Genomic DNA, 20,778 nt, shown 5'->3' with positions numbered 1-20,778 from the left:
AGCCACCTAGGATATTTTTAATAAAGCTTGTGTAAGTTCAGCTCCATATGTCTCAGGAGACAACAAGCTAAAAATATCAAATGAAATGTACATTGAAAAGTCAAATAACTTTAGATAAGTCCATAAGAAATGTCTTTTCTAGTGCTCATATATCTTTTAATCTATGTTGTGAAGCTCTGAGGGTTGCTATTGCCCATTCTTCCACTTCCTGACCCATCACTGACACTGGAGCCGTCTTTTTATTCTTTAGAACAAACATACCATATGAAATATTCTAAACATATCTTTTAGTTTTAAAATTATGAATGTGCCAAACACTGCTGTTTATATTTTTAATAATGCTTATGGAATTTCTCTGATTTCCCTTATGATATAAGAATACCTGAAAGCTCTGTTAAAGGTTGAGTGAGTCTGATTTCTTGTTGCTTCTCTTCAACACTGACCATAGCTTTAAGCATCTTAAATACTAGATTACAACTAGACTTGAATCTATTCCTAATGAAATGAAATTATGTAAACGTATCTCGGTCCATTGCACAAATTCCAAAGCAACACAATGCTGAAGCACTAAGTGATAAGCCATACTTTTTTCCCCCAGAGACTGGATCCCCCATCACAGCATCATGTATTGGATTAGGTAACTCCAAAACACCTCCACCAGGACAAGCAGGAAAATGTGTTCCAGGATACAATGGTAAGTCACTACACTGGCAATTTAAAATGGTCACTGTTCAGGAATTTGGCATTTTCTCATACCTAGTGTATAAAAAGCATTTGCTTTCAAGAAAGTTGTACATTAGAAATGAATGCCTCCGTTTTTGCTATTGAAACTAATGATATAGTCTTTTAATGGGTTATTTCATATGACTAGCTAAAACAATCAAGAGTCTTTTAACAGTATGAGTTTGAAATTATTACATGAGAAGTGCACAGTACTTACATATACCATTTCATTTTTTGATGACTCACATTTAATCTACGATGTTGTATTTAGAAATGAGTAAATTGAAGTGCATAGAGACTGCACATCATTGCTATGGTAACAATGATAATAGATTTTTAACAACATACAAATCACTGGGGTTTGTTTTGTTTCCTTGCTTCGTTAACAAGAAGCTATAGCTTATTCCATAATGCTCTTTAAGATTATTGACAAAGTTTTTCAATCTTGTTGGCTGAAATTATATGCAGAGTAAAGGATTTTTAACAAGCATTTTTTGTTATGAGATATAATGACAATAATGTATCCTACCAATATTTGATTTTAATTTCATACTAGTAGCCATTATAGCACAATAATTTTTACAAGACTCCTCTCCTTTGTTGCAAAATTTTTAACCTTTTAACATTCAGGTTTATTCCTTCTAAATGCCTATTATCATTGTATGGTCTTTCTTGGGATGTTGAATTGTAATGTGACACAGCAAAGCAGCTACACGGGCCCAACAAGACAAAATGTGGAATGAGACCTCAGCTATTGTTGCTGCAAGCATTTCACAGACTCCTTGTGAGCTTTCCTCATCCATGTTGGCATGCCTTTTTCTCTGTTCAGCTCATGTTTATAATTCATGTTTGACTTTTTATTGTAGGAAGATACCTGTTTCATCATTCTTCAGAGTCTCTGACTCTTCCTGCTATGGGAAAATGAGCCCATATTTGATGAATCCCTCAACTAAACAGTGGTTGTCCTCACTCTTTGATCAGAAAACTTGCTTTGTGTTGAGATACTTTTAGTGGTTGCCAATTGTGGGAGATGCTAAACACATTTTCCCCTAGTATATGTGTTCCATTCTTATACCCAGTAGTAAGAAAGAGTTAAGCTTTGATGCCTCCGGGAACATTAATACAGAAAATTTTCATTTCAAAAACCATTGGCTACCAGAGGACGGATTAAACTACTCTAGTTGAAGCATCAGGGACTTTGTGACTGATACACTTTTAGTTTGTTTAATGCATATACATAACTTTGAAAGTATAATATAATACACAGCACGATAGTAAAAGAAAGCTACTTTGAGGAAGGAAAGGTAACCTTTCTTTGCGAAAGAATCCATGTGGCATTGTATTTAATTTTATACCCATTCTCTATATACCCCTACAATGAGAAGACATTGCTTTTGTTTTACAAACAGGAAGCCAGAAGGGTATAAAACAACATGGCCTGGAGCATGTAGTAATTAGAATATTGTCTTTCATTTGATGAAACAAAGATGAATTTGGACTGGTTTTCTCTTATGTTGAACTCATAATCAGCAAAACACAGATATTTATAACTTAAATAACGGTCATTATAATGTTTTCCAACAGTGCCCTCTAGAAACACAAGGAAAAGAGTGATTAATTTAATATCGGTTCAGTGCCTTCCCACAGTTGTTTAAGAATAATCTAAGTGAAAAGAACAATATACAAGACTTCAGTATCTAGATAATTGCTGTTCATTTTTACGTGTGATGTGATGAATTCTGGACACCAGATACTATACTAAACATTTTCCATATTCTACCAGGCATCATGAGAAATATTGGAATGATATATTTGGAAAAAATAAAATGACCCAGTTTACATATCACAAACAGATAAGCTTGCTCTGATTTCATTGTATGTATATTTGGCTGTACATTACAATATCATTTTATTTGATTTTGGGGGTGAGGAAGTAGTTTACTTTGTTTACACTTCCAAACAACAATGCTTCACTGAGAAAAGTCAAGGAAGGAACCTGGAAGGAGGGGTGCTGAAGGATCACTGTTCACTGGCTTCCTCCTGATGGCTTACTTAGCTCTGCCTTCTTTCTTCTTCTTCTTCTTCTTCTTCTTCTTCTTCTTCTTCTTCTTCTTCTTCTTCTTCTTCTTCTTCTTCTTCTTCTTCTTCTTCTTCTTCTTCTTCTTCTTCTTCTTTCTCTCTTCTCTCTCTTCTCTCTCTTCTCTCTCTTCTCTTCTCTCTTCTCTCTTCTGTCTTCTGTCTTCTCTCTTCTCTCTTCTCTCTTCTCTCTTCTCTCTCTCCTCTCTCCTCCCTCCTCTCTCCTCTCTCTCCTCTTCTCTCCTCTTCCTCCTCTCTCCTCTCTCCTCTCCCCTCTCCCCTCTCCCCTCTCCTCCTCTCCCCTCTCCCCTCTTCTTCTTTCTTCTTCTTCTTCTTCTTCTTCTTCTTCTTCTTCTTCTTCTTCTTCTTCTTCTTCTTCTTCTCCTTCTCCTTCTTCTTCTCCTTCTCCTCCTCCTCCTCCTCCTCCTCCTCCTCCTCCTCCTCCTCCTCCTCCTCCTCCTCCTCCTCCTCCTCCTCCTCCTTCTTCTACTTCATGGATATTTTCTTTATTTACATTCCAAATGTTATCCCATTTCCCGGTTTCACCTCCAAAAACCCCTATTTCACCCTCCCTTCTCTTGCTTCTATGAGGATGTGTCCCAAAATACCCACCTACTCCCTCCTCCCTACCATTGAATTCCTCTACACTGGGGCATCAAGCTTTCACAGGACCAAAGGCCTCTTTTCCCATTGGTGCCCAGCAAGGCTATTCTTGACTACATATGAAGCTGGAGCCATGTATAGTCTTTGGTTGGTGGTTTAGTGCCTGGAAGCTCTGGGGTGTCTGGTTGGTTGTTATTGTTTTCTTCCTATGGTATTGCAAAACCTTTCAGCTCCTCCAGTCCTTTCTCTAACTCCTCCACTGGGGACTCTATGCTCAGTCCAATGGTTAGATGCAAGCATCCACCTCTGTGCTTATCAAGCTCTGGCAAAGACTCTCAGGAGACAGCCATATCAGGCTCCTACCAGCATGCACTTCTAAGTATCCACAATAGTTTCCACATTTGGTAACTGTATATGGGATAGATCCCCAAGGTGGGCAGTCTCAGTATGGCCTGTTTTTTTTTTTCAGTCTCTGCTCCACACTGTCTCTGTATTTCCTCCAATGAGTATTTTGTTCCACCTTCTAAGAAGGACTGAAGCACCCCCACTTTAGTCTTCCTTCTTGAGCTTCATGTAGTGTGTGAATTGTATCTTGAGTATTCTGAACTTTGTGCTAATATGCACTTATCAGTGAGCACATACCATGTGTGTTCTTTTGTGATGGGGTTACCTCACTCAAGATGATATTCTCTAGTTGCATCCATTTGACTAAGAATTTCATGAATTCATTGTTTATAATAGCTGAGTAGTACTCCAATGTGTCTCACATTGTTTATAAAAGCTGAGTAGTACTCCATTGTGTAATTGTACCACATTTTCTGTATCTATTCCTCTGTTGAAGGACATCTGGGTTCTTTCCAGCTTCTGGCTATTATAAATAAGGCTGCTATGAACATAGTGAAGCATGTATCCTTATTACATGTTGGAGCATCTTCTGGATATATGCCCAGGAGTTATATAGCTGGATTCTTAGGTATTACTATGTTCAGTTTTTCGAGGAATCACCAAACTGATTTCCAGAGTGGTTGTACCAGATTGCAATCATACCAGCAATGGAGGAGTGTTCCTCTTTCTCCACATCCTTGCCAGCATCTGTAGTCACCTGAGTTTTTGATCTTCCCATTCTGACCGATATGAGGTGGAATCTCAGGGTTGTTTTGATTTGCATTTCCCTGATGACTAAGGATGTAGAACACTTCTTAAGTGCTTCTCAGCCATTCAATATTCCTCAGTTGAGAATTATTTGTTTAGCTCTGTACCCCATTTTTAATAGGGGTATTTGATTATCTGGAATCTAACTTTTGGAGTTTATAAAGTGATAAACATATTTTTTTAATATTCTTCCCTTGTTATAGGGATGTGAATGTAAATGATCATAAAAATGAGGTAACAGTAGTCTTCAAAATGTAAGTGAAGAAAACATCTAATAAAAAATATGTATTTTCTTTAGGAATGTCTTGAAAAAGTTTATGATCTTGCTATATGTCAAATGCATGCACCTTTTATACTTTTATAAAGTATGCTTAGCCTACTTATGTGTCTTCATGGTCTCATAGAAATACAAATATTAATTTTTTGCTAGAAATTTTAAGATTTATATTAGAAAACACAAGGAAATATTTAATGTTTGGAGGTTAGTATTTGTGATCATAATTATGTTTACATTGTGTTCATATTTTTCTCTATAGTTATGATTTTGGATGACAACATGCAAAAACTGAAGGCTAGAAGCTTAGGAAACATTGTGGTAAAGTAAGCAGTTTTATTTTTATTGGTTTTTTTTGTTTATTTACATTGCAAATGTTATCCCATTTCATGGTTCCCCTCCAACCCCCCCCCCATTCTACCTCTCCTCCCACCCACCCTGCCTCCATAAGGGTGCTCCCCTGCCCTCCCACCCACTCCCACCCACTCCCACCCACTCCCACCTACTCCTGCCTTCCCTGCCCTAGCATTCCCCTATGCTTGGGCATCAGGCCTTTACAGGACCAAGGGCTTCTCCTCCCATTAATACCAGATAAGGCCATCCTCTGCTACATATGTGACTGGAGCCATGGGTCCCTCCATCTGTATTCTTTGGTTGTTGGTTTAGTCTCTGGGAACTCAGTGGAGGGGGGTAGTCTAGTTGGTTGATATTGTTGTTCTTTCTATGGTGTTGCAAACCCATTCAGCTCCTTCAGTCCTTATCCTAACTCCTCCCTTGGGGTCTCTGCACTCAGTCCGATGGTTGGCTGCAAGTGTCTGCATCTGCATTGGTAAGGCTCTTGCTGAGCCTCTCAGGAGACATCCATATCAGTTTTATTTTTAATGTGATCATTAAAAGTTAAAAATTTGGATACATTCAGAAGCACATAGAATGATTGCACTGGTATTACATGTGGTGAGTTGTGTTTTGCTTGAAAATTACTCGGACTTAATTGTACTTTAAAGTGAAAACCCCTTAAGAGATAACACATTCAGATAAAAATTAAAAATGGTATACCTTATTCTTTTAAAGTACTTTGTTTTCTTATTAGACAAGTCATGTGTAGATGGTAAAAGTATCTCTTATATAAGAAATATAAAACAAAACCAATGGTCATCTCTGGAAACCTACATGCAATTATCATTGTACTGATGGAGCTGGTTATAGTTAGGGATATATATTTGTGTGTGTGTGTGTGCATAAATGCATATATGTGGGACCATGAAATGTAGCCCATTTTCTGGTTGAGTTAGGTTTAAATCCTGGAGACCCAGCAGGTGTTCCTGCAAGGAACAGAAGGCATTTGCCATGCACCCAGACACTAGGCTCCTGACAGGAGGCCTCAGCTCTCCATAATTCTGTGGCCATCAGTCACATAGGGCAACACTCCAAGCCCCTCCACAGGTAGAAGACATGACTACAGATCACATAGCCTCAAGATAGATCTCCATTTTAATGAGGCACCTAAAGGCCTGAAGGGCTTAGCCATTTAAGCTTCCCTTCTCAGACACTCATCCCTGAAAAAGGTATTTAACCTCATGCTGACCCTTTGAAAGAGGGGTACAGTTTCACTCATCAGAACTCTCCACCATGACAATAAATGCCTTAAAACCATGGACTGTGTCTTCTCATTGGAACCCACATGGGGAACAATGGAGCAGGTCTTCCTTTAAAGAGCCACATGTAAAGTCTCACACAGGAGGCCTCTGTGAGCTCACAGACATGGCCTCCACCTAGCCAAGCTGCCTGCCTAAGCAAGCCAAGGTCTCTCTGGTCCTGGTAGGACCCTGCCAGAACTCTCCTTCCCCTCTTTTCCCTTCACCCCTGGGTTAGAGCCCGCCTAACGGTCCTCAGTCTGTTCCAGAGGTGTCTGAGGTGCCCAAGATCGAGAACCTGCTGTCCTGGCCTCCGTGCAGACCTAGACCCATGAACTGGGGACCTCAGACTGCACTTCCGGACCCCTGAAGTGCAGTCCGGAGGCTTCTCACAGACTGAGGTCTACCTGCTGGCAGTGTCAGGGGAATGAGCAGTCAAAACTTCCCACATCCTGCTTCCACGAGTGGCCCTAGCCCTGTGGTGGACCAAATGCTGTATACCACTTTTAACCCATATATATGCATGCAGTAACAATTGGTGAAGAAAAGAGGATGTGATTTTGAAAGGGAGGAAAGAAGCTTATATAGAAGGGCTTCGAGGGAAGAAAATGGAGGGAGAAATGATGTAATTATATTATAATCTCAAAAATACTAGAAACATGCAAAGTGGTAAGTAGCTGCTGTGTTCCCTCTTGCGCAGAAGCACAGCAGCCAATTTTCTAGGGTTCAGTTCTGGTGACATATCTGCCATGCTGGATCCACCGTGCTCCTGCAAGATTTTAATGCAAACTTCTTCCTGCTTATACCTTGTAGTGAATACAGCACTCAAGCGTTTGTGCCACGCTAATGCAAACAAACTGCTGTGTTCGTGTATTCTGCTACTGTTTGAAAGTGCATCATACCTAATATGTATGGATTTTTATATTTGATAGATGGAACAAATATCTATGTTATAAGCTTCGGTATTCCATACATTACATCATTCATTCATCGCCTTGGTGTTTACACATAAAGAAACATGACTGTAAAACAGTTCAATGTTTCACAGTGACCATAACTTATAAATGTCATGTCTTGTTCTATTGAATACATGTTCAATATTTTATCTGTATCATTAAGTTTGTGAAAATAAACTCTAGGATGCTCATAAATTACTTAAAGACATATATTTTTAAAAACATGCTGCATCATTAACCAGTTCCTGATTGAATATGACAGTCCATTTTTGACAAGCAGTTCATATTCTTAATTCAGTAAAATATTTTATTTGCTACCATTTTCTGTCTCCAAAGCAGTCTTATTTTTTTGTCTTGTCCTTTAAATTTTTATCTCTATTATGAAATTCAGTTCCTTTGGCACTTTTATTATTATTTATAATGTTGTATATCTCTTTAATTTCATCTTTTCTCATCTTTGGATGATCTGTATACGATTGAATATTTAACTGAATGTAAAATTATTCAGTCAAACAGTAGTATAGTATTAAAATCCTGACAACAGTAAATACCACAATCTCTTTAAACATTCTTCATCACCACCCCTTTTATTTATTGATGATTGATTGATTGATTGCAGGCTGTGGGTATCATTACCCCTTCAATTAGCAAAAATGCTGAAATTTGAATAAAAATATTTTAATTTACATTGATTATAAAATACTATAGAGATATTATGATAGGATAATCTAAAATGGAGTTGATTAGGCTGGTAAATACATAATATGTGACATTTAAATAAGTGATACAGGCTTCCTTGTAGTTCTGATTAACAATTTTCACACCTTTATTGGTATGTGTAAAGGGGCCGGCTTCAATAGAATGAGTTTTTATGAGTAAAGAATAACACATGTCAGATCTTAAACAAGATGTGACTTACGATTTATTTCTTCCTAACGAATTTTATTACTTTCATCTTCAGATGGTATACAGTTCCTTTCTTTTAGTAAAATACATTGCATGCTGTACGTTTGCTTGGAATGCTTTTATGCAAAATATGTCTTCATGTATAAATACATGTGCCCCATAAAATGTAAGGAACCCATATAAAATTTTTAAAATTTAAAAAGATGGAAAATTTTATTATCCAAGGTCTTGCTTGTATTCACATTTCTTTAAATCACATTTCACTCCTGAGCACACACCCACAAAACTCAATATCCTACCCTAGAAATAATCCATCATATTTATTGCTGTTCTACTCCCTATAGCAAAGAGCTATAATCAACCTAGTGGTAGATCAACAGATGAATGTATAATGAAAGTTATGCAAATACTCACATATACATACACACTCACACATACTGTAAACCACAAAAAATAGCATATTTCTTTAAATCGGATTCCTTGTCTTCATAGATCTGGTTATAATATGATCTGCTGCGGGAAGAATTGAGAGAGAGCAGGGCTTGCTCGAGAAAATAAAAGCCAATTTGTGGGTGGATGCTAACTTAATTTATAAAAGTACACGGTTTTTGGAACTTTGAAAAATCTCTCTAGCAGCATACACATTTATATAATCTAGCTTTAAGTGAGTCATCTCTATCAAACATGATTTTTTTTCATGCTCTTTGAGGTGAGATTTGAGGCTTCCATGGTTTTAAAGCATTTATATGTCCCCTCTTTCTAATTAGTGAGGGAGAGCTTTGCTCTGCATAAATCCAGAAGAGGTAAAATACAGTAGTACCATTCATAAGCTATCATTCTTCCTTATGGCTATTACTGTTATTTAAGTCCTTGAAGATAAAACAAGTTGGCCTAAAATCATTTCATGCTTAGCCTGATGCCGGGAGGAGTGAATGGTATTTTCCCTCTGTATCCACCGAGATTTTAATAGATTCTGAGTTCTAGATTTTACTATAAAGTTTCAATGTGTCAAGGCATGGTGGAATTTGATCTCTTCTTTTGCTTAATGATGAAACAATGTATTTGAATAATAAACTATATAACCATATTACATGTGGACAATAGAGTCCTTCAGAAAAATGAGCACAAGGATATCTCGCTTTTTTTCTCGTTAACAAAAGAGCTTTGGGAGATTTTTGCTAATAATTTATTTTTATCCATAAAGGAGAAAGAAACTTCTAGATTCACATTTCACTAGCCATAACAATCAATTCTTCAGCTGGGAACATTTGTGTAGTCTAGTGCCTGCATAACTTGTATTTGTAGGGTTTTTATTTTTTTAAATAAGACCTCTCCCTAAAACTTGTTTATACACCTCTTGTTTTAAAAACAGTATTATGTACGGGGTTGGGGAATAGAGCAACCAAACACAACCCCCAAAACCTTGTGGTAATCTTAGGTTCTTCCATTTGCTGTATACGAATTATAGCATTCTAGAAGTCATTTCTTTATGGGTGACTTCATCAGAGAGCATTGGCGATGTCCCAACTCCTGCGGGCCCCAGAATGAAATAAACAGGATCCCTGTGTCCTTACTGTTTAATGGTAATTACTTTCATTTATAGGATTTGCATTTCTCTTAGAAGAGAAAACTTCATGTCCACGTGGTTGTTAGAAAATTCTTTTGATTTTGAAGCATACTGCAGCCAGTTAATTTAGTGCGGCAGTTATGGTGTGTGAGTAGCTATGAATACAAAATGCTCATGAATTTTAGAAGGGGCTCCTGTAATTGCATCAAGAGTTCCAATGTGCAGAAATAAAACTGTGAGTCGGTAATTTCCAGACAACAGACCGCAGTGCCTTTAAGATTTTAACTGCAATTGCCTCCCTTCAGAACACTGAGCTCACCGTTATTAAAGCCATTGGTCTCCGACTCTTCCCCTCTCAGGGGCATCCATTTTTTTTCTGACCAGGTCTATTGCTTCTATGGAAAGTACGGCTTGCCCACTCCCTGATGCTTTCTCCTGACCTTGTCCCGGGGCAATGATAGGATGGCAGCGAATTGTGTGGAGTTGTCCAAACGGCTTTTCGTTCACTGTCTGCCAATTTCTCGTTCTACAGATATCGAACTCCTGACATTTAATGATGTTTGTTCACATCGCGACAGTTTCACACCAGCTATTTATTTATTGGGCTCCCATCTAGGGAAAGAGCGGAGGGTGGTTTCTTTTGGGGGCATCTCTTGACTAAGAACAAGTATGCCATGGGGTTATCTGCTCTCTCATAAATCCAAAATCTTGGTTTTAGTATGATCCTTTTTTTGCCTGGTAATAATTCTGTGAGGGAGATTAAGAGATACATCGCATCCTCAATTTTGACATATAAAACAAACAGTAGTATCAAGAGTATCACAGCCGGAATCCACGCAGTCTTTCCTTCATCCAGAGAGCAGGAAATGTTCTGGGACCTGTCTTTTAGGAATACAAAGTAACTTTGTATTCAAATCTGAAGAAACACCACACTCTGGACCACTGTAGGCACTACCAAAGGGACAAACATAGTGTTTCATTCCAGAATTCTTCAGGAAATCGGGATAAGGTCTGCATTCTGAAGCCCAGGGTTTCTGCATAGAATAGAGAATAAAGTTTATAGTTCAAGAGGAATGGTAAGCACCAGGAAGCTCTGCATTTTAGATTACTTGGGACTTTGCTCCTGTATCTGGCAAGTGACTTTCTTGTCTTGTTTTTTTAATGATTTCATAACACTCTGGTCTCCTCACATACAGGAATTGTTGCTGCCTTGGCTATTTCTTTTCCCATTCAGCGTGGTCTCTTTGAAAAGGGTATTATCTAAACTGAACTACTAATTTAAAATTAGAGAAAAAAAATCTAATTTCACTCTGCTTGCAAAAGCTAAGGAAAGTATCATAGGGGAGTAGAATTTGAAGGATGAGAATAGGAACTAGCAAGATCATTTGAGTATTTTTGCATCTTTCATTTCTTCCAGCCCAGCTACTGTGTTCATTTTGTATAATATCAGAAAAAGACCACATTGTACAATTATTTCAGAGGGAAGACTTGCTCTTCATGCTAGATAGTACTTAAGATATAATACAGTCAAAAGTGCTTGCTTGGAATATTGCCAATGTTGTCTCTATCTTGTCTGTATTTAATTTCTTTATTTATCATGTGTCTATTTATTTATCTATCATCTATATATGTATGTATCTGTCTGTCCCTCTATCTGAATGTGTGTGTGTATATATATATATATATATATATATATATACACATATATATATATATGTGTGTGTATATATATATATATATATGAACATGATACATAGGTGTGTATGTGTGTGTTTGTGTGTATATGTATGTGTGTGTGTACATATATCACAAATATTTTCAACTCTGAAACTTTTCTGCTATGCTTTTCTCTAGTGTCATAATGGGTCTATGGGTCTTACCTCAAAGTTCTCTGTTTAAACACCTTTTTAATATTCCAGAGAAAGTCATCTGAATTTATTTTTTTAGCAACCCACCCTGCTAGTGAACAGCAGAGAGCATTCCACTCTTTTATATTTAAAGAATGTTGAATTTGTGAAGAATTAAGTTGTTTTCTTGAGGTGTTTTGCTGACTTGAGATAGCTCTAGTTGTCATTTCTAGCAACGCACATCTTACTTCCAGATAAAATTTTCATTCTGGAAGTCTCTGGAAGTACAGAGTTCAAATAAGTGCTGTAAAGCATTCTTTTCAAAGTATCTTGGGTAATTGCATTTTACATTACTTGATGGGGAAGGCACCATTAACTCTAGCCTTCCTGCTATTTGTGTTTTTAAATATTAAATTTTTACACTTCACTTTATGCCAGGATCTCCATGCATCAGAGATCATATCTTATTTCATTGCATTATTGATGCATGGCGGCACTGAGTGAGCGAAAGCAAGCATTGAAGAAATAGTAAGTCAACTAAATTGAAGAAGAAAATGAATGCCTGACTTAACACAAATGGGAATTTGTGAACGAATGTTATAAATGAATGATTACTCTGGCATCCTTTTGCTTCTCATATCTTCATTTTCCCTCTACAAACTACTTCCTCAATTAAGCCATTAAGAGGTGCCTCTCCTAGTTAAGTACACTATAAAATCTTTTAAAAAACCATTTGTATTGGTTATTTTATTTATTTACATTTCAAATGTGATCCCCCTTCCCAATTTCCACTCCACAAAACCCCCATCCCATCTTCCTCCCCCTACTTCTATAAGGGTGTTTCCTCACCCACTCCCCTCACAACTGACTCACTGCCCTAGCATTCCCCTACACTGGGTCATCAAGCCTTCACAGGACCAAGGGTATGACCTCCCATTGATGCCAGATAAGGCCATCCTCTGCTACATATATAGCTGAAGCCATGGGGTCCCTCCATGTGTATTCTTTGGTTGGTGATTTACAAATTCTTAAGCATAGTGTAAGCCATGTGTGTTAGCACATGCTTTTAATCTCAGCACTCAGGAGACAGAGGGAGAGAGGCAGAGAGGCAGGGGAGGCAGGAGAGGCAGGAGAGGCAGGAAAGGCAGGAGAGGCAGGAGAGGCAGAGAGAGGCAGAGAGAGGCAGAGAGAGGCAGAGAGAGGCAGAGAGAGGCAGAGAGAGGCAGAGAGAGGCAGAGAGATGCAGAGAGGCAGAGAGGCAGAGAGGCAGAGAGGCAGAGGATCTCTTGAATTTGAGGCTAGCTTGGAGTTCCAGGCCAGGCACAGCCATTCAGTTAGACTCTGTCTCACCAAACCCAAACAAACCAAAGGATACAGTCTCCATATATTCAACTCATGCTTGTTCCAGTATATTTCTGTTTTCTGCCCTACATTCCAGAAATGACAATCCTAAGAATCTTCATAATATCTCACTCAGATACTAAGTTTCAACATTAAATGAAGAATCCTACTTGAAAGCAAAGTTTGTCATTCATTTGACCTTGTTTTTTCAGACTTCTATAGATACATACTGTACTCTTCTAGTTCTTCATTTACCTGGATCGGTGTTGTTTTTCTTAAATTTTCTTCTTCCTCTTCCAAAAACTTTACCTCGATGGTCCCACTAATTTCTAAGTGTTTTATTCTTCCTGAGCCATTCATGCAGGTTTATTTTCAAACTTCTAGACATCGGATTATTATTCTTTTGTGTGTGTGCATGTCAATCCAAGGCTGCCCTTAAAGTACTAATCTCCCTGGCTTTACCTTCTAAGGGTTTGAATTACAGACATCATTCACACTACCTCAACAGACATGGCTTTATCAACACTGTAAATGACAGCTCTGCTTTTTCAATGTGAAAGTCAACTTTGCCATCTCTGTACACCCCCAGTTAAATGAAACACAAGGAAAGAGAAGTTTTTGGTCCAAAGAGGAGGCTGACACATAATTCATGGTATTCTCCAGGAGTGAGGTTTATTAAGATGGAAGGGCCTCAAGGCGATGAATCAAGCTTCAAGGTGAGAGGGAGAGTGTTAGATCAAGGCAAGATGATATATGTGACTATCTAACATGATAGGGTCTTAAAGGGAAGGAATGAAGGAGCATCATTATAATAAGAGATGAGCAAGGTTTGTGTGTGTGTGCATGTGTGTGTGTGTGTGTGTGTGTGTGTGCATGTGTGCTGGTGGAATGTGAAGAAGCTGCACAAATGCTTATGAAACAGAATTTTGTGTTTTGTATAGATAAAGTAAGAAAAACAATTATTTAACAATATGCTCCTTAGTATGCAAAGTCTCATGATGGAGAATGCATGCGTAGGTAGCTGGCCTACAGTCCTGTGTTCCAATACTCTATTATCCTTACAGCGGTTTGGATATTGGTCATCATCTATTATCAGAGCTTTATTTTCTTCTTTTTCCTGCAAGGTAATAGAGAAGTTATTTCTGAAACTCATGTGTCTGTACAAAAATGTCATGAAGAAGGTTAGAAGGGGCTTTGTATCATGAGATTTTTTTTGTGGGAGCAATTGAAAATGACCTCTTCAGTGTTCTGCCCCCTGTTGGAGTTATTCTCATTTATTTAGAGATAATCTGCTTCACTTATTGTTGTTGTTCCTCATGGCCCTTTTTGGGATGTGATTTTCCACTTAATGTCTGTTTTGCTTTTCTCCTTCTGGCATCTCCATGATACCCTTAATTTGATTATTAGAAGTTGCTCTGTTCGTTTTATGTTTCGGTTGTTTAAAATTGACTTTTACTTCTATTTGCAGAATGTTAACACGCTGATCAAGAACAAACTGATAAAGCAAAATGATTTTCATGGTGTTATAGAAGAATTAGCATAGTAAAGTCATTTGAAAGGGCCTAGGGGGGTTATCACCTTTCAGCCTGCTCCCTTTAAACATATATAAGTGATGAACAGTAATGGTTAAGGGCTACAGGGGAAGCAATGAGTCAGCATTTCTGGAGCTTTTGCTGTTGTTCTGCAGTTTGCGATAACTGGATGCTTTCACATGCATTTTCTGTAATCACACAATGTCCTGAAATAATAGCATAGTCCTATTATTTTTAAGAGAGGAAATTCAAAATCCTAATAAGGGGAAAGTTGAGATAACCCTTGGTGGGAAAGGGAAGTGTCATCTTGGATGCCCAGGTTGGTAATCTCAGCTGCTCTCACTTGTGTTAATGCCATCTGACACACGTGGGGATAAAGATCAGTGTTAGGAGTGCTTGGTACAGGATGGCCTTCTGACTATCTTGCCCCATCTTATCTCTGCATGGAAAAGTCTGTATGGGATGGAGGTGACATGATGCCTTGTATGGGCAGTAACCACATCTGCTTCACTTTCCCTTTTCTCTGTCATAAAATTGTGACATCATCACTTGACTTAGTACATGTTTTTTTAACTGAATGAGTTGAAAGTCCTCATGTTGTCTCTTACTTAAATTTCCAAACTATAAAGCACCTGAAAATTTTCTGTGTCCAGTAAACTACTTGAGGCTACCACTAGCCATATTTTATTAGGAGCCATAAGAATTTATGTAGATTTCTATAAGCACAGATGGCCAGTACTAGAGGTTAAGCCTTTCTGAGCAAATAAAGCAAGTTTGACGGTGGAGAGGAAGGCATGATGTGATGGAATTGGTGGGATAGAAAAGGAATATAGAGCCTTGTATTCCATACGTTTCATGTTTCTGTGTATTCATTAGTTATAAAATATATAGGGCTTAATGGTCATGAGAAGAAAGAATATTCAGTGAAAAGCAACTTTAAAGGGCAGGGGAAGAGTAAAGACATGGAAAATAAGATGGTATTCTATTTAAATGAAAATATTCCATTATTCAAACAAGGTTAAAAACTGATACCTTGGTTCTTTTCAAAGAATGAAATGAATTTCCTCTAAAAATAATGTTTTTTCTTAAAAAAAATTCACTCTGTGTGATCAATTGCTAGATATTATGGTTTCTGCTAAAATAGATTGTTCTCTTGTATCACTATGCTGTATGTTTGTGTGTGAGTGTTGTGTCTGTGCTTGTCCTATTAAGAAATTATAATTCTTAAATAATTGTACTATGATATGGACTCTACTTACCCTCAAATGAAACATGATCTTCCTAGCAAAATTAGGGTCTGCATGAATTATTTCATTATTTTAACCCAATGTAAAATAATACTAACAGTTATTACTGATTGTTTTTATTATTTGGTTCACAGTACTTTTATCTTCTCTGTGTTTAGGTTGCCATTACCACCGGGGGCTTTTTCAGGACTCTGGAAGAACCAGGAAGCATTCAAGCATTTATACTTTGAGAAATTTCCTGTAAGAGCTTTAACAGACTTTCAAAATTTTGTGTGTGTGTTTTTTTTGTTATTGTTGTTGTTGTTGTTGCCTAGTCACTGAAGCAACTAGCTTCCAGAGTCATAGATCAAAAAGAACCCTTCAATTTTAAACACACCAGCTTGCAGATCTCAGAGACAACAATGACCAAGTCGAGATTATACAGCCAAGTCATGTGGATTAATATCATTAGTCTCTACACACAGAACATTTTCATCCACTCTTACTATGATACTAGAATATTGAAAAATTACATCCAGTAAAGTTGGACTCCAAAAATGTTGCACATATGATTGGAATCCGCTACACAGACTGAGAGCAAGCAACCAGTCAGAGCTAGAAAGTCATTAGGAACCCCAGCCTTCTTCTCGACACTTATATGGGTTAAATCCAATGTATTATTTTTATCCTATTTTATTTTTAACAGCTTCCCTTTATCTTTTTCTTTTAAATGTCATTTTATTTTTAAAGAAGTCATTGGAGACAGTATTCTTAAGGCCCCGCACCCTTGCCCCAGTAACCTGGATAAGCAGGTTTTCTTCCTACGTGTCAGGGTGTCATTCATTTATTACCCTGTAGCAAGGCAATGGGTGCTGTATCCATGGCAACTCTTTTGAGAGTGCAATCCACATCCTACCTTCACCTTGTCCTTATTATGTGCCAGGTAGAAATGAATGAATCATGAGACTATCATAAAAACAATGAGTTCAAGTACTTAGTATTCCATCATTATTGTGTGTGAAGGAAAGATGGATGCCCCACTTAGCTAGGCAAATGGCAAGGAGTAAGATAGCTTTCTTTAGAAATTCCAAGATTAAACATTCTCCTGGTCAAGTGTGTCAGAAATATGTGTCACTTGACTTGACTCCAGTCATCCAATTCAGTCTATATCATGGGCCACACATAATTCAGGAGAGTACCCATACAATTCTTTATTGCCTGATAATGGCGAGCACTATGTACTCATGGTTTGGCATGCTTACCTTTAAAATCAAAAGCTCAAATGCATGGCCAAACTTGAAGTACCTCTCCATTTTGCCTCGATTCCTGATTTCAGGTCTCTCCTATACAGGCTTAATAAAAGCATGCGTCAACCAACTTAATCAGAGTTCATGCAACTTAGATGTACTTGGGCTGAAAGCTGGAACCGAAAAGGCCTGTCTTTCACTATATTTCTAGATGGTCTCTCTCCTAATTATAAGACGTGATAAGAACTACAATTCCCAAGGGCTTGTGGGGTGTCTTCTCCTGCCCTTCTGCCTTTCAAACCATTTTGTAGAGCTCACTGAAGTCTGGTAAGAAAGACTGTATTAACTCATTTAAGAGAGGATCATACCAAGTATTACAAAGGTTAAGACATACAAATAGTTGCTATTTTTGGATTTGTTTTAGAGACTATGCTTAAAGATGAGTATCAAATAAATTAGAAGTATTAAAAAATAATATGTATTTTTCTTTGTACTATTTACTCTTGAGTCTTCTTTCTATTGTGATTTGTAAACCAACAAAGATATATTACTTTCATATTGGTGAAATATTATATTTCATACCAATTATTAAGCTTTGCTGAAGCCTGAGTTCAATCCCAGTCCATGTCAATAAATTAGTGATGTCTTTCTGTTTTTACTTTTGCTTTTATAAAATTGTAATGGATGTTAATAATCATAGAGACTGAGCCATAATCCTTAGCATTTACAGTCTGCTTTCAGAGCTATTTTTGGTGGTTAAGGCTTGCAGACAGACTCCTCTTCTTGACATTTACCTTCACATCTTGATCAGAGTCCCATGCAGAGGTTTCTTCCATCCTTTGCTTATAGATTTCATCAAACCTCTAAGCCTGAACCACAGTAAAGTGGTTTTTACAATCACCCACACTTCCTTTTTTTGTTTTTTGTTTTTTTTTTTAATGAAGGCAGAGATGGACTGGTGCAGGGTAGATTGGCAACAATTTGTCAAAGGATTCTCTTTCATTTCTTCAAATGATGTCTTCTGAACGATTTTACCCAGTACTGCTTCATCCAAGTTTTTTGTTTGTTTGTTTGGTTGGTTGGTTGGTTGGTTTTGTTTTTTACCAAAATCTGTGTTACCTTCTGGATTTCATGGTTTGAGTCCCTAATCATAGCTTTATAGAAGAGGAAGAGAATCTGTTGTTTGTGTTGAATTTTCCAGCATTCCACATGGTCAATACAAAATCCCCAACTTACTTTTCCATTGATGAAGGTGTCCAAATACTCATCCCAGGTTCCTGGATCTCTGAGAACCTGGCTCATCCTACAGAAGTGGTAGTAGGAAACCATGCATTCATTGGTGTTCCAAGCCACCTAAAAGAACATAGAGTTATTTCTCCAGAAAGATGGTGGCAAGCAGCTGAGCAGGAAGATGGATCCTTAGAACTGGCATCTCATTGGCTTCGTCCACACATGATGTGTCGGGTGGCCACACCCACTTAGTAAAGGGGTGCTGGTGTTAGATGAGGGCTCACTGGCACATCTCTACATTCCCATTCTGTTAAATAATGTCTATGACTTCTTGAATCCACGTTATTCTGAATTTAGCATAAATACAAATGAAGAGGTCATCTGGCTTGGCATTGAAAGTCTGAATCTGCCTTCAGTTGTCCACAGATGCAGCCTGCAGGGGATTCCTGCCTTGCTACCTTTTTCAGTTATATTTGGTCATTTCTGGACCAACAGTGTCTCAGGGTGGAAGGTCCAGTCCCTTCAAGCTCTAGTTGTGAGTAATCCCAAGGCTGAGTTGCTCCCTTTTCTGTAATATATAGAGAGAGCATTTGATTGAAATATATACAATTTGAGATAGCTTTATTACAAAACACCCTTTTAACACCAAGATATATCAGAATTATTGAGCCATTCCTTCTCCATTAAAAAAATTAATTGAGTTCACAAATGTTAGAAATCTAAGTTCAGATACCGAACTTGAACACACATAACAGCATTTAAACTTTTTTTCTTGTTAAAAGGGATTCAAAGCTAAAAGCAACTTAATCTCAAAATCCAGCAAAAACAGTTGAGTGCTCTCAGTAAATCCATTTAGGTCACATTTTAAATTTTAACCAGCTGTAAGATGATCACACCTTTACCTAGCACTGCATGCTAACTACATATATGTATTCTTATTTTCAGGGATACTATGACACTATGGATGCCGGCTACATGGATGAAGAAGGCTACCTATATGTGATGTCCCGAGTGGATGATGTCATAAACATTGCAGGCCACAGGATTTCTGCAGGGGCTATTGAAGAGGTACTGATGAACACAGCCCTTGTGCACCATGTAGTGACTATGTACCATGATGAACTGAAGAAATACTGAGGGTCACTTGTATACTGATCATGCCTTTATTAGTGAGAATTGCTCCCCAATTCTTACATCTCTGTGTCTCTCTGTCCCTTCCTCTCAATTCTCTACTTTCACTTTTTTCCCTTCATGCTAGGTGAGTCATTTATAAGCAACTGCACATACTTGCTCTTTGTGGAAATGCCTGTGACCATTTGATGCTTCTTACTTGATGCTTAGTCACCTCCAGCGTTATGGGTTAAAGTTCTTTTGTAATTAGGCTTGCTTTTAACCTTCAGGTGATTTGAAATTTTCTCTCTCTCTCTCAATTCTTGAAAGTTTTTTTTTCCAGTGTCATTTGTACAACTATCTAAAATTGTTCTTTTACCATTTAAACTTTTAATCAAACAAGGTAAATATATTTCACTGTATAAAATCCGAGTATTTATATTTGTATAGATCCTTGCATCTATCATTAGAAGACCTAATATAAAGAATTTCAGCAGTGTAGCTGAATTATTTAATATCATCTTTATATTCTGATCTTCATAACTCTATGCAACCCTGGATTTTTCCTTGCTCCTAAAATAATGATAATGTAAAATTTCATATTAATGACATAAATATAGTACTGCAACCTTTGAGACTGGGGTATTTCTTATAGGCTTTTATGTTGGTAATCTATTGAAGTTGCTGTGGGCATCCATAATTGTTTTTCTGTATGTCCTGATGAGTTAAATATATCTATTCATCTATTGAAATATTCCTTTGTTCTAATGTTGAAGATTCAGTTTTAGATTCCTTGGGTAACAACCATTTTATTGCTGTAGGCTAAATATTTATAGTATATTTATATGGAATATAAGTTATATGGTTATATGGAATACCTACATGTATTTATGATAAAGTGACATACTCCTCCTGAGTAGATAGACATTTTGTGTACCCATTGACAATATTAGGTAATCATTTCCTTTTATCTTTTGTAGAACTTGATTGTGTTACTAGTCTTTAAGCCATTCAAGTAGTTATATAATAGTACGTCATTAGGTTTGTTTTTCACTGAGGAAAAAAATATCAGTGTTGAATTTTCCTGTGCTTATTAGCCAGAGAGAGAGAGAGAGAGAGATTGAGAGAGAGAGAGAGAGAGAGAGAGAGAGAGAGAGAGAGAGAGAGAGAGAGAAAACATTTGAAAAATAGACTTGCTCTGTTTTAAATGGCATAACTGGTGTTTTTGATAGTACTTCCTCTCTGGTGTCCTTTTCCTTTTCCCAAGATAACACCTTAACTCAGTGGTTCTCATCCTTTGAGGTACATCCCTTTCACAGGGGTCACCTAAGACCACCGGAAAGCAGAGGTATTT

The 20,778-nt window shown here is 37.5% G+C and overlaps 1 protein-coding gene and 1 pseudogene across 1 annotated transcript in view; one reads left to right on the top strand and one right to left on the bottom strand.

The window, feature by feature from the left end:
- Positions 1-20,778, top strand: part of Acss3 (acyl-CoA synthetase short chain family member 3) — a 193,712-nt gene that overhangs the window by 159,907 nt on the left and 13,027 nt on the right. Inside the window, exons 10-13 of the mRNA XM_021174594.3 lie at positions 599-694; positions 5,091-5,154; positions 16,017-16,098; positions 19,260-19,382. Coding sequence (XP_021030253.1) covers positions 599-694; positions 5,091-5,154; positions 16,017-16,098; positions 19,260-19,382 — 365 coding nt within the window. The remainder of the gene's footprint in view (positions 1-598; positions 695-5,090; positions 5,155-16,016; positions 16,099-19,259; positions 19,383-20,778) is intronic.
- Positions 17,828-19,064, bottom strand: LOC110303391 (sulfotransferase 1C2 pseudogene; annotated as a pseudogene).

This window comes from Mus caroli, unplaced genomic scaffold (genome assembly GCF_978045245.1).
Source record: "Mus caroli unplaced genomic scaffold, Mus_caroli_1 scaffold_9, whole genome shotgun sequence".
Taxonomy (NCBI): Eukaryota; Metazoa; Chordata; class Mammalia; order Rodentia; family Muridae; genus Mus; species Mus caroli.
This window is presented reverse-complemented; position numbering and strand designations above follow the sequence as displayed.